The 13,620-nt window shown below is 54.6% G+C and overlaps 1 protein-coding gene across 1 annotated transcript in view; it reads left to right on the forward strand.

The window, feature by feature from the left end:
- The first annotated feature begins 532 nt into the window (after nt 1–532).
- The window catches only part of LOC102449909 (uncharacterized), a 33,744-nt gene continuing 20,656 nt past the window's right edge, over nt 533–13,620 (forward strand). Inside the window, exons 1-6 of the mRNA XM_075908244.1 lie at nt 533–756; nt 2,330–2,412; nt 2,522–2,681; nt 4,217–4,470; nt 7,585–7,745; nt 9,043–9,190. Coding sequence (XP_075764359.1) covers nt 2,373–2,412; nt 2,522–2,681; nt 4,217–4,470; nt 7,585–7,745; nt 9,043–9,190 — 763 coding nt within the window. The 5' untranslated portion in view covers nt 533–756; nt 2,330–2,372. The remainder of the gene's footprint in view (nt 757–2,329; nt 2,413–2,521; nt 2,682–4,216; nt 4,471–7,584; nt 7,746–9,042; nt 9,191–13,620) is intronic.

A 13,620-nucleotide genomic window follows, 5' to 3' on the forward strand; every position in this document is an offset into this window, starting at 1 on the left:
CACGGAAGGATGCAGCGGTCAGACCAATCCAGACGGGGAACGAGAATCGATAACCATGGCAACAGGGGTGTGGTGGATTCGTGGCCGGGGCGAATCGAAACCGGAGGTTTTCCGGAAAGCCCTGCTCTAGGAATGGTAGCTGGGTGGGTCTCCAGCCTGTGCGACTCGAGACAGGTCAGATGAGACGATCGCAGTGGGGATCTAGGAGTTCCTCATCTCACAGAGGCGGGGGGCACTGAGGAGGGACCCGGCGCAGAAGCCGGAGCCTCTTGCGGCTGGTGTGGGCCTGAGGGCGGTTGGGGAAAGAGATGAACGGACACCTCCCAGCCTAGGGACCCCGGTCAGCTCGGCCCCTCTAGTGAGGTGCATCTCCAATGCGGCCTCCTTGCCAGGGAGTTTCTCGGGCCTCCGCCCCGAAAAAAGTGACTCACGCCGGCTGTTTTTGCTTTATTGCAGGGCTGGGGCTGAATGAAGGCGGTGTCACCAAGGGAGCGGATGCTCCCCACTGCCTGGGGCTGGCGGGGCATTAAAAGCAGGCGCCCCAGAGGAGCAGGGCGGGCGAGCTAAGCACGGCTGGATCCAAGCCACCCAGTGGCAGGCAGGGCGTGGGGCTAACGCTGCGTGTGGAGGCGGCAGGGCAGGACCCGACTCGCGGAGACCAGGTCTGCGCGGGCCGAGTGAGGAGATAGCCAGGCCAGTTCTGCAGGAGGAGGGCGGTGAGGGCTTGGTCGCCCGGCACCGCGCGCAGCTACCAGGGTGAGTCCAGACTCTTCCAAGAGGTGGCTGGTTGCCCTACTGCAGGGTGCTGCTCCGGAAAGCCTCGCGGATTTGCACCGGGCCCAGCTTGTAGGTTTGGGGCAGGAGCCGGGGCTGTCAGGGGTGAAGGGAGAGAGAGAGAGAGTGTGTGTGTGTGTGTGTGTGTGTGTGTGTGTGTGTGTGTGTGTGTGCAGGCTTTGTTCACGTAGATGTGTGTATTTGCTATGTTCATGAGTGCCTGTACATGTATGTGCCATACATGTGTGCCCTGTGTCTTTACACATATGAGCATGTACATGTTACGTGTGTATGCTTACTTGCAGGTGCCTCTACAGGTGCTGAGGCATGTGCGTGCACACAGTATGCCTCTGTGAGTGCGTGTGCACATATACGTGATGTGTGAGTTTGAAAGGGTGTGCCACTGCATGCTTTGATATGTTTACGCATACGTGCACATATATGTGTGAGACATGTGTGCCACTCTGTGTGTTGAAATAGGTGTGTGAGCATGTATGTGAGGTGTGTGTATGTTTGCGTGTGTGTGCCTCCATGTGTATTAATGTGGCTGTGTGTGTATCTCTCTGTGTGTCTACAGGTATGTACGTACCTCTGCACATGTATATGTGTGCCTCGGCATCAGTTTAAATATACATGCATTTGTATGTCATGTGTTCAAGATGCGTATGTGTGCCTCTGTGTGTGTGTATGTCCATGAGTGTATTCATGTGTGTGCTTGTATGTGCATGTGTGCATGGGCATCTCCATACACGTGTCTGTGTTCAAATGTGTGTCAGTGCTTGTGGGGTGAGGGGAGTGTGCCCACACGTATGTTGTGCACTCACGTCCATATGCAGATACATGAGTATGGACATTCACCCGGGGGTGGTTTGACAATGCATGTCAATGTGTGTGTCGTTGTGGGGAGTGCGGGGCGGATGCAAGTCCATTTTGAAGTGCGTGTTTACATGGAGTGTGTGCATATGTTCACGTGTCTGCTGGCTGGTAGCATTTAAATGGGTGAGGGCATTGCTGTTTGCACTGGCGTTAGAATAACACCGAGTTCTTACCAGCGCCTTTAAAAAAGCTGTGGAGGGGGCGGGTCATGTCCTCCATTGCCGAGATGGGGAAACTGAGGCACTGCATGGAAGGAGAACTGGCCATGGAACCCCAGTTACCAGTGCTCCTTCTGCTAGGACCCGTTACCTACATGGAAAGGGCGGGGCATGGGCTAGCGTGAGGGGATCTGTCTGCAGGAGGGGGCCCGTTGAGTGGTTGTACCCAGCCAGGCTGGGTTTAAAGCCTTCAGCATCTGGGAAACCAGCCGCAGACCCACGAGCCTCCGTGATGCCCCGTCGCCACTATGGGGTTGTCATGAATTTCCACTGGAGTCAATGGGGCCAAGTCCCAGAGGGGGTGGGCCAAGGCGCCCATAGAGTGTGCGAGGGTTTGGCTGGGAAGTTCGATGTCAGGATCAGGATGGCGAGCAGGCCTCAGTGGGTGCAGGCGGGGGGCGGGAGCGGTGTCAGCCCGGGGGTCCACTCAGTTCACAAGACCTTTTTTGTCTCCTCCCCAGAACCAGCAGTCCTCTGCCCTGCCTGCCTCCCCTCCTGCGCACCATGGAGCGGCTGGGCCTCATGCTGCTGCTTGCGGCTGCCGGTGAGTGTGTGCGTCTGCACGAGTGTCGCTCCCCAGGGTTCTGTATGCACCCGTGCGTGGCAAGCGTGGGACACACCCAGCTGTAACGCCTGTCCCTCTCCCCCTGCAGCCCTAGCGCAGGAAAACCCCCGGATGCTGCGGGGTTTCCAGTGCCAGCTGCACTCCCAGCCCTGGGTCGTGGCGCTCTTTGATGGGACCCAGTTCCGGTGCTCCGGCACCCTGATACACAAGAAATGGGTGGTGACGGCTGCACAGTGCCACACCGGCCGGTAAGTCTGCCCATGAGCTGGAGGGCCAAGGGACTGATCAGAATGGGGGAGTCCTCTACGCTGCCAGATCCAATGGAAGGGGGCTCTCCCGTCTGCCCTTAACTCTGCCCCTTTGGATGTGACCTTAACTCTGCAAATGGGTGTGTGTTTCTTTAACGCGACACCCTTGGACATGTGTGCGCTTATGTGTGGCACATTAACTCTGCCCCTTTGGGTATGAGGGACCTTAACTCCACTCCATTGGGTGGGCACGTCCTTAGCTCCACCCCCGGGTGCGAATGACATTAACTCCGCCTCTTGGTGGATGTGTCCTTAACTCTTCCCATTTGTAACATGACTTTTATAGATGTCCCCTTCCGTGTGTTCATCCTTAACCCCGACCCACTTTGGGTGGATAGCCTTAACTCCACCCCCTTGACTGTGTATTCTTAACACTTCTTAGCTGCGTCTAGACTGGCATGATTTTCCACAAATGCTTTTAACGGAAAAGTTTTTCCGTTAAAAGCATTTGCGGAAAAGAGCATCTAGATTGGCAGGGATGCTTTTGCGCAAAAGCACTGGCCTCCATGCCAATCTAGACGTGGTTTTGAGCAAGAAAGCCCCGATCGCCATTTTCGCAATCAGGGCTTTTTTGCGCAAAACAATACCGCGTTGTCTACACTGGCCCTCTTGCACAAAAGCATTTGCACAAGAGGACTTTTGCCCGAACGGGAGCAGCACAGTATTTCCGCAAGAACACTGACAATCTTACATGAGATCGTCAGTGTTCTTGTGGAAATTCAAGCGGCCAGTGTAGACAGCTGGCAAGTTTTTCCGCAAAAGCAGCTGATTTTGCGGAAAAACTTGCCAGTCTAGACGCAGCCCTTTTGTATGTCCTAAACTCTAGTCCCTTGGATGAGTGCCTTTAATCCCAGCCCTTTTGTGTGAGTCCATTTAACTCTGAGTTTGCGTGTCTGTGTGCGCGTGCGCAGGGTATGTTTGCCCTTAACTCCACCCCTTGTGTGAATGCCCTTAACTCCACCCCTTGTGTGAATGCCCTTAACTCCACCCCTTTCATTGTCTCATAGATTCCAAAGCCAGAAGGCACCATTCTGCCCCTCCTGCATAACTTAGGCCAGAAACCTTCCCTCAGGAATGCATTGGGGTGCTCCAGTCCCACCCCCAGATTTGAACTGGAGGCAGAAATCCCTGAGGGTATGTCTACACTACCCCGCTAGTTCGAACTAGCGGGGTAATGTAGGCATACCGCACTTGCAAATGAAGCCCGGGAAATTCAAATCCCGGGCTTCATTTGCAAGTGCGGTATGCCTACATTACCCTCCTAGTTCGAATCAGGAGGGTAGTCTAGACATACCCCGAGGGAGGGTCTCTGGGCTGGGCTGTGCAGGGGGCTTAGGCTGGAGGGACATTTCTGGTGTTCTGGGAGCTCTCTCCTGGTCCCCTCACAGTGAAGCGGAGTTTTCCCCAGGGCATCTGTGTGGCTGGCGTTCCAAGGAAGCCACATTCCCCATGACCATGTCGTCTTTCTACTGCAGCCTGTTCCACGTCCGCTTGGGGGAGCACAACCTGCGGCATCTCGACTGGACAGAGCAGCTGACCATAAGCTCCCGGGTCATCACCCACCCCTTATTCGATCCCAGCACCAGCCAGAACAACATCATGCTGGTGAAACTCCTGGTGCCAGCCTTGATCAACCGCAATGTTCAGCCGCTCCCGCTGCCCAGCACCTGCCCCATTCCCGATTCGACCTGTGTGCTTGCTGGGTGGGGCAGCAACGCCTTCCCAAAAGGTAGAGGAGCAAACACCGAACCCCTCCCCTCCAAAACAAGGCACGGATTGTTAATGAGAAGGGAATTAGACCCCCAGGGCTGGAAGGGACTTGCAGAGGTCGTCTTGGCCTCTCCCCTGCACTCCTGGCAGGCCTGAGGCCAACCCTGACAGGCGTCTGTCTAACCAGCTCTTAGCTATCTCCAATGATGGAGTTTCCACAACTGATGCAAATGATTCTAGTGCTGAACCATCCTGCCCGTTGGGGAGTTCTTGCTAATGTCCAACCTAAGCCCCTCTTGCTGCAATTTAAGCCCCTTGCTTCTTGTCCTCCCCTCAGAGGTTAAAAACACTTTTTCTCCCTCCTCTTTGCACCATTTGATGTGCTTAGTGATTGATGCAAAGGCTCTGGGAGCTGGCGTGGCTCACAACCTCAGCATGAGTCAGCCCCGCGCTGCTGTTGCTAAAACAAACAAAAAATCGGATGCAGCTGTAGGCTGCATTGCAAGAGGCGTCGCCGGCAAGTGGCGGGAGTCATGGCTACCACGCTGCCGGCGCTGGCGAGGGCTCAGCTTCCGCACGGTGCCCAATTTGGAGTCACCTCTGTGACCAAAACCTCAGGCCAGATTAACCTGCAGGGAACAAGAGCCAAAAGCCCAGGAGGTTAAAACAGTCTCTTCTTAAAACGTCCTGTGCGACCAATCTGCCGTCAGGTCAGGTGCAAAGATCGACGTCTCGGATCTTTGGCGGAAAGACCACTCAGTGTAGGGAAACCCCGGCCCACGAGACAGACGAACCTTTTCTGGGCCCTGGCATCAGGCTACTTCCGCACTCCCCAGACGTGGTAGGGCCACCAAATTGGGTACTCTGCTCCCTCTTAAGGGAGGTCAGGATCAATGTGTGCTAGGACAATGGGAAGAACCTGGAACTGGATGGCTTCTCTTAAAACCAATCAGAAAAGAGACAGACTCACCGGGAAGATAGAAGGGGCTTTCTGAGTGCTCCCTCCCCGCTCCATCCAGGATTACTTGACTCCCAAACCTCCCATGCTCTAGACCAGTGGTGTGCAACCTTTTTTGATCTGTGACTCCCACGCCATGGGGGCCACCAGCTGCTGGGCCCAGCCACCAGCCGGCCAGATCTAAGTGCCATGACTGCCCAGGAAGACACCCGCAACCCCCTTGGGGGTTGTGACCCACGGGGATCACACCACTGCTCTAGATGCCCTTTAGAGAGGGACAGGGAGGGGCTGAACCCCCCGATGCATCTGGGACCATTGCTGGCTGTTGCCCTTCAACAGGCAGGGAAGGGGAAATGCAGTTTCCCAAGGGGACAGGAGGGGAGAGGACCGATTGGTGAGGGGGGACTCCACGTGGGGCAGGCCCCTGCTCCAGATGCCATGTGCACCAGGAGTCGCAGCACCACTGGTACCGTTATAAACCCGTGTATAGAAAGGATGTAAAGGCGCAGGGGCCAATGGCAGAGATGATCCAAGGGCTAGAATGCCACTGCACAAGCTCGGCCTGATGGGACTGGGCACGCTGAGTTTGGAGGAGGGGAGATGGGGGCAGGGACCTGATCATGGTCTTCACACACTCGAGAAGCTGCCATTAGCAAGATGGAGGCTGGTCGTCCTCTCTCGCCACTGAGGGCAGGACAAGCGGCAACGGGTTCAAACGGCAGCAGGGCAGAGTTTGATTCCATCTCAAGAAAAATCTCCTGAGCAGAAAGTTGAGTAGGCGAATGGAGGCTGGGGGAGGAGGTTGAATAGTGTCTGGCTGGGATGGCTGAGACACAGTAGATCCTGTCTCTTGGCAGGAGGTTGAATGATGGGACCGTTGCAGTCCCTTCTAGCCCAGTGGCTCCATGACTCTGGGGTTCTTCTCCATCCCTTGGCATCGTCCAATCCAGAGGCTGGTTTGGAAAATGCTTCCATTAAAGTTGAATTCTCAAGCTCGGACAGGGGCTACTGGGAGAGATTCTAGCCTGGGTCATCCAAGTCCGACTCTGATGGGTTCCTAGGCTCTGCCCTGATTCTATAAAATGGGTTCCAGAGCCAGGCAAATTGTTGAGGTCTAGAACAATTTGAGATCTGGAAAATGTTCCCAAGGTGAAAATCAAGGGGAGTGCAGCCGGGAAGAAATCTGATTTGAGTTTCATGTTCATACCTTCCGAAGCTAAAAATGTGCATGTGCAGGGAGGCAGGGGAGAAGAAATCTGATCCGGGGTTCACTTGTGAACTTTCCGACATGGAAAATGCAGGGGGAACAGAAAGAAAGCCAATTTGGGTTTCAATTTCGAGAGGATTTTTTTTTCATTCCCATTTTGAAATGAAAAGTGGGGTTGGAAGCGGAAAAAACCCGGTGAGTCAAATGTTCATTTCTCTTCCACCACTTTGAATTTGTTTTCAATCTCCAAGATTAGCAAATGGAGAAACTGGTCGCAACTGCAGCCTGGTTGCCGGGAAAGATTCAGTTTCAAGAAATCGGCATTTTTCATGAGAATCCCCCAAACAGCAACCTGCAGCTGACCTTCAGATCTGGAACCGGGGGCAGGAGGGGGTGGGAAATTTCCCACGGGTTGGATTGGCAAAGACTCTGGGTGGAGTTTTTGATACCCTCTGTAACACAGGGCCTGGATTTGATTTATCTTAGCCAATGAATTCCCTGCAGATACCAAGGTCATTTGCTTTGGCAGCACCTAGATCTGTCCTGGTCTCTTCTAGGCACAAATTGAGCCACAATCTCTGGCCTGTGCTATGAGGGAAATCAGACCAGACTAGATCCCTAATGGCCTAAACTCTGTGCACCTCTGAGCTTAGCAAAAGAACTGGAGCATGAGATGGTGTTCTCAGATGGGGACGGAGGCCAAACCTGGCAGTCGGGCCCTGTGAAGCACCGGAGTGGCACCCAGAAATAGATGTTCCATAAGAGGGGGCCCATCTCCAGGGGTAACAATACAGCTTTTGTAACAAGAGCTAGATAGCTAGCAGGGGTGTCTGGGGATAGATAAAGAGATGTATGGGAATGGACAGACAGACAGACAGAGAAGAGCCCCACATGGCTCTCTCCCGGATCCCAGCCTGGAAATCAGATGACTCTCAGTTGCTCTCTCCCCCGAACCCTCACATCTGCAGCCAAGCGTGGCTGCATCCGTCAGCGGCTGCACTCCGACGTCATGCTCTGTGGGAACATCACGGTGCTGCCTGATGACCTGTGCCGGGACACACACCCCAGGCTCATCACCCCCAACATGATCTGCGCTGGCGTGGTCCACGGGGGCACTGACTTCTGCCAGGTGAGGGGCGCATGGGCTGGGCAGTGGGGTGCAGGGCAGGCCAGGCAGAGCTAGGGGGCGTAGGGTGCTTGGAGTCCCCTGCTGCAGTGTGTGTATGGGTCATGAAGCCCCCTGCTGGGGCAGGATTGATAGGCTGGGGGGCATATGGGGTGTGGAGCCCCCTACTGGGGGATGATGGGATGAGTTGGGGGGTGGTGTATGGGACCTCTGCTGGGGCAGGGCGGAGGGGGCAGGCCAGGCAAGGCTAGGAGGTGTATGGGGCATGGAGCCCTCTGCTGGGGCAGGATGGAGGGAGCAGGCCAGGCAGGGCTAGGGGATGTATGGGGCAGCACAGAGAGCGGCACAGGCTAGCACAAGTGTGGCGGAGGGAAGTGAAGGAATTCCCGTGGCCTGCGTGGGCCTGACGCTCAGAACAGAGGTGAGGGGTGCATGGGATGGGGTGCAGGGCAGGGATTCACGGCCGCCTGGAAGCCTGCAAGATCCCTTCTTGCTCGCGCCGATGGGGGGAAGCGGCCCATGAGCACAGCTCAGAGATCCATCCGGCTGCTTGCTGGGGAGCCCTCGTGCAGCCAGGTTGGGTCGTTGCTGGGGGAACTTGTTAATGGTGCTGGGGTTAACCTGGCTGCCTTCTTTCACTGCTGAAACGTCTCTTCCCCAGCCCCTCTGGAGAAGGGCCCAGTGGGTAGAGCCAGGACTCCTGGGGTGCAGACTCAGCTCTGGGATGGGAGTGGTGTCCGGTGGGTTGGAGCAGGGGGCTGTATGCCAGGACTCCTGGGTTCTCTCCTGGGCTCTGGGAGGGAAGTGGGGTCTAGTGGTTAAAGCAAGGGCTGGGGGCGGTGCTGGGATCCAGGACTCCTGAGTTCTCCTGGGCTCTGGGAAGGGAGTGGGGTCTAATGATTAGAGCAAGGAGGTGGACAGGGGGCTGGGAGTGAGGACTCCTGAGTTCTCTCTCAGGCTCTGGGACAAGAGAGGGGTTCGATGGGGGGCTGGGAGCCAGGACTCTTGGTTCTGCCATTGATCTCCTGTACGGACACAGGCAAGTCCCTTCCTGCCTTGCTTCCTCTCCTACCCTTAGTCCATTTAGCCTGTAACGTCTGGAGGGCCTGACCATCCTGTGTGTGCCGGGCCCTCGTGAGCCCAAGAGCCCAGCGCACATGCGATAGATTCACGCCCCCGTGAGTGGGGGTTACCCAAGCCTGGAGGTGCGGGACGCTCCCTCTGAGAGGCAGCCGGGCCCGGCTGAGGGTTCTTCACCTGGGGCTCTTGTTCTACTAACTCTCGGCCCTTGCTCCCGCAGGGAGACCCCGGCTCGCCGCTCATCTGCCAGCAGGAGCTCCAGGGCATTTCCTCCTGGGGCTTCGAAGGGTGCTCCCGCCCCAACCGGACGGGTGTGTTCGTCAAGGTGTGCAACTACGTCCCGTGGCTGCTGCAGACCATGAATTCCGGCTGACCACGCCTGCCGGGGGGGTGCTGGCGGGGAGACTGCAGAATAAAACACTGACAGCTGGGGCACTGCTCTCCGGTGTCTCCTTCCCACGCCGCCATGCCCGGCACTCGGTCCACGTGCCCAACCCCCCTGGGGGCCTACGTCCTGGCACCGCCCTGCCTCGCAGGAGTGCTGCACTGCCAGTTGCTCATGTCCCAACTCCAGCGGGATTCTTAAGCCTGCTCATAAGACCAGGCTGGGGAAGGGGTTGTGCCCCTCCGGGGGGGGGGGGGAGCGGAGCAGGAGTCATGCCTAGCGGTTAGGGCCAGGAAACAGTATCAGAACCGGAGTCCGGGGCCAGTTGGAGTGAGGCAAGTGGGGGGTGAGCCTGGGGACCTGTGGGTGCAGGAGCTAGTGTGGCTGGTAAAACACACCGGCTCTCTGTATCACGTCCCAGCTCCCCAGTGGGACCTGGCCCGGTAGGTGTGCTCAGACCAGCCTGAGGATGCTGATGGCAGTAGGCAGAAGGCACTGCAGGAAGGGGAGGAGCCAATCCAGTGGGTGGGAGGTGCTAGGAGGAAGGAGGAGGAGCCAATCCAGAGGGCGGGAAGCTCTGGAAGGAAGGAGAGGAGCCCAATCCAGTAGGCGGGGAGCATTGGCAGGGAGGGGGAGATGCTGACTGCTTGCGCTGCCAATGGGTGCCCAGCACCCACTATTATCTTATGGGTGCTCCAGCCCCAGAGCACCATTGGAGTCAGCCCGGTGATAACTACAGCTGGTCACAAAAATTGCTCATGGAACAGTTGGGTGTTGAAAGCCTTGTGCATGGGGCCAACCACCCCCTCCTTCTTGGAAAATGAAGAACTGCATTGCAAATGAGGCTTTTTTTTAAGAAAAAATCGAATAGAAACAGCCCACTTTTGGTCCATGAGCACTACATAAAAGTCCCTTCCTCCCAGGGGACAGTTAAATCCATAAGTATTTGTCAGACGGTCTTTTGACTGCAGCTATGCAGGCTACGCCTGAGCATTTAGCTGGCCCTATCTTGGGATACTTTTCCTACTCTGCCGCCCATCACCAGCAAGTTAAAAGAATATGGATTGGATAAATGGACTGTAAGATGGATAGAAAGCTGGCTAGACTGTCAGGCCCAATGGGTAGTGATGTCAGGTTGGCGGTCGCTTTCTAGCGGTGTGCCCCAAGGATCGGTTCTGGAACCAGTTTTGTTCAATATCTTTATTAATGACCTGGCTGAGGGGATGGATTGCACCTTCAGCAAGTTTGCGGATGACACTAAGCTAAGGAGAGAGGTAGATACGCTGGAGCGCAGGCATAGGGTCCAGAGTGACCTAGACACATTGAAGGACTGGGCCAAAAGAAATCTGATGAGGTCCAACAAGGACAAGTGCAGAGTCCTGCCCTTGGAATGGAAGAATCCCAAGCATAGTTACAGGCTGGGGACCAACTGGCTAAGCAGCAGTTCAGCAGAAAGGACCTGGGGGTTACAGTGGATGAGAAGTCAGATATGAGTCAACAGGGTGTCCTTGTAGCCAAGAAGGCTAATGGAATATTAGGTTGCATTAAGAGGAGCATTTCCAGCAGCAGATCTAGAGAAGTGATTATTCCCCTTTATTTGGCACTGGTGAGGCCACATCTGGAGTATTGTGTCTAGTTCTGGGTCCCCCTCTACAAAAAGGATGCAGACGCATTGAAAAGGGGCCAGCGGAGGGCGACCAAAATGATTTGGGGGCTGAGACACATGACCTACGAGGAGAGGCTGAGGGATTTGGGCTTGTTCAGTCTGCAGAAGAGAAGAGCGAGGGGGGATTTGAGAGCAGCCTGCAACTCCCTGGAGGGAGGTTCCAAAGAGGCTGGAGAGAGGCTGTTCTCAAGGGTGGCAGGTGGCAGAAAAAGGAGCAACAGTCTCAAGTTGCAGTGGGGGAGGTCTAGGTTGGATCTTAGGAAACTATTTCCTGAGGAGGGTGGGGAAGTTCTGGGATGGGTTCCCTAGGGAGCGGGTGGACTCTCCATCCCTAGAGGTTTTTCAGTCCCGGCTTGACAGAGCCTTGGCTGGGATGATTGAGGTGGGGTTGGTCCTATTTTGAACAGGGGGTTGGATTCAATGACTCCTGAGGTCTTTGCCAGCCCTAAGAACCCCCTAACTGAGGTGCATCACCAAAATTGCACAGGGGAAACATGCACAACTCCTGTTCATACTATAGCTGGCTTGGGAAACTTTTATAAAAATTGACCCATGGGAATCAAGAAGAAATATACTGGGGCCGGGATGTCTCAGGGATTGTAAGAGAGCATAGAGTCCTATTAGAATTCAGTTCCGGACATTTCGATAAGGACCAAGGGTTGGTACAATCTGTTGTCTGTTTCGTGCCCTTATAAATTGCCTATGGAGGTTGTGGAATCTCCATCCGTGGAGATATTTAAGAGCAAGTTGGACAGACACCTGTCAGGGATGGATCTAGATGGTGCTTGGTCCTGCCGTGAGGGTGGGGGACTGGACTCGATGACCTCTCAAGATCCCTTCCAGTTCTAGTGTTCTATGAATCTATAAAACCATGGTCTCTGGGCATCTCACGACCTTCCTTCCCCACTGGGTCCCCCACATCCTGTGCTAATGTGGGATGCCTCAAGGCAGGGTTTATGGCTGGAAAGTGAGCATGAGTGTTTGACACGAGAAGCAGTGAATTGCTGCAGACTGGCTCGTGAAATGAGCGACTCATCACAGCGGTGATGACATGTTGCCAGGCAACGCTTGAAACCAGTGACTCCCGAACGGTCAGCAAACTCCAGATGCTTAATGGATCGTGGAACATCTGGCTGTCACTTTGGGACAATGTCAGTCAATTCTTGGCCTGGCTGTGATTGGGACGCCCATTGGAAGGCACCTGTACACCCACAGATCTATGTCACTAAGACCAGGCCTTAGATGGGAGTGGGGCCTAGTGGTTAGAGCATGGGGGCGGTGGCTGGAGGTCAGGACTCTGTCTGCTATTCCCAGCTCTGGTAGGTGAGCTGGGTCTAGTGTGCTAAAGCACAAGGGGGCAAGGTGTCAGGACTCCTGGGACCTATCCCTAGATCTGGCAGGGGAGTAGGTTCTGGGCTAGGTGTCAGGACTCCTGAGTTCTGGCTCTGGAAGGGGAACAGGGTCTGGAGCACAGAGGACAGCCAGGCTGCTCCAAATTGCCCATGATATACCCCATGGCACAGCCAGACAGCAGTGCACCATGGGAGGTGTAGCCCAGCCAAAGAGTGCTGTTCCCATAGGGGAATGACAGAATGAACTACAATTCCCATGAGGACTTGGGCTGATGCACTGTCATATTTACATTGCCCTTTGCCTGACGGACAGTTCCCACACTGCAGCACGAGGCCTGGGAACAGCTGATTTCATGGAAACCGCCAGCTCCAGTTCTGAATTTAAATCCCAGAATGTAATGGTAAGTGGAGTTGGAATGCGACCTGTTCCTCCAGCTGAGTGTGACTCTTTTAACCAAGTGACATTGAAGCTACTCACAATCACTTGCAGAAACAGCAGGAAAGTGGCAGGAGGAGCCATTCCGGCTGTCTTCACTAGGGAGCACCATCTCCAGGAGAGACCAGGTGCTAGATGCACATACATAGCTCAGGTCTAGGTCTCCTAAGGAAGCCAGGGAGGAAAGTGTGGGGAAGAAGAGGTAGCAACAGGCAGATGTGCGAAAGGGGACAAACAATGTAACATCTGTACAAATCTGTAGATTTCAAAGCATTTACCCCAGAGGATCAGTACCCTTGTCTAGATGGGGAAACTGAGGTACAGAGGGACAAAATAACTTGATGGAGGTTGGTAGCAGAGCCAGGAATTGAATCCATCTCTTCTGAGCAGAATTTTTCAATACCATCCCCCATTTTTGACAGAAAAATATAAGTCCGGTTGATCAAAACAATTTGCAAATTCACATCAGTTTCATTGACTCGCTTTGGTGGGACGGGGGAAAAAAGCCCCTTATACACATTTTATTTGGAGGATTTTCTAAAGCAAATGTTTCCCTAGTTTGGAAATAGCATATTTCCCTATTCAGTCAAAATGCTTTTTTGTTTCAAAGTTGCCTTCCAGTTCATTTTGGCAATAGTTTGGGAATCTGAAACGGGCTGAAATTGGGTCCTTTGACCCAAAATGAATTAATTATTTTTCCTCAACATTTTGAGTTGAGGAAAGACGATCAGCTGATCCGGCACAGCATGGCAGTCTAGACGTGGATCTGTCGGCTGGGGAAGCCTTTGCCGACCTGTCCTGTAAACCTCGTTTCACAAGGCATAAGGGATCAGTTGGCAAAGGCTTCCCCAGCTGACAGATCCGTGTCTAGACTGCCGCGCTGTGCCGGATCAGCTGATCGTCGGCACAGTGCGGCGGCCATTAATGAAGCGGGGATTATTTAAATCCCCGCTTCTTTG

This window comes from Pelodiscus sinensis, chromosome 24, assembly GCF_049634645.1.
Source record: "Pelodiscus sinensis isolate JC-2024 chromosome 24, ASM4963464v1, whole genome shotgun sequence".
Lineage (NCBI taxonomy): Eukaryota > Metazoa > Chordata > Testudines > Trionychidae > Pelodiscus > Pelodiscus sinensis.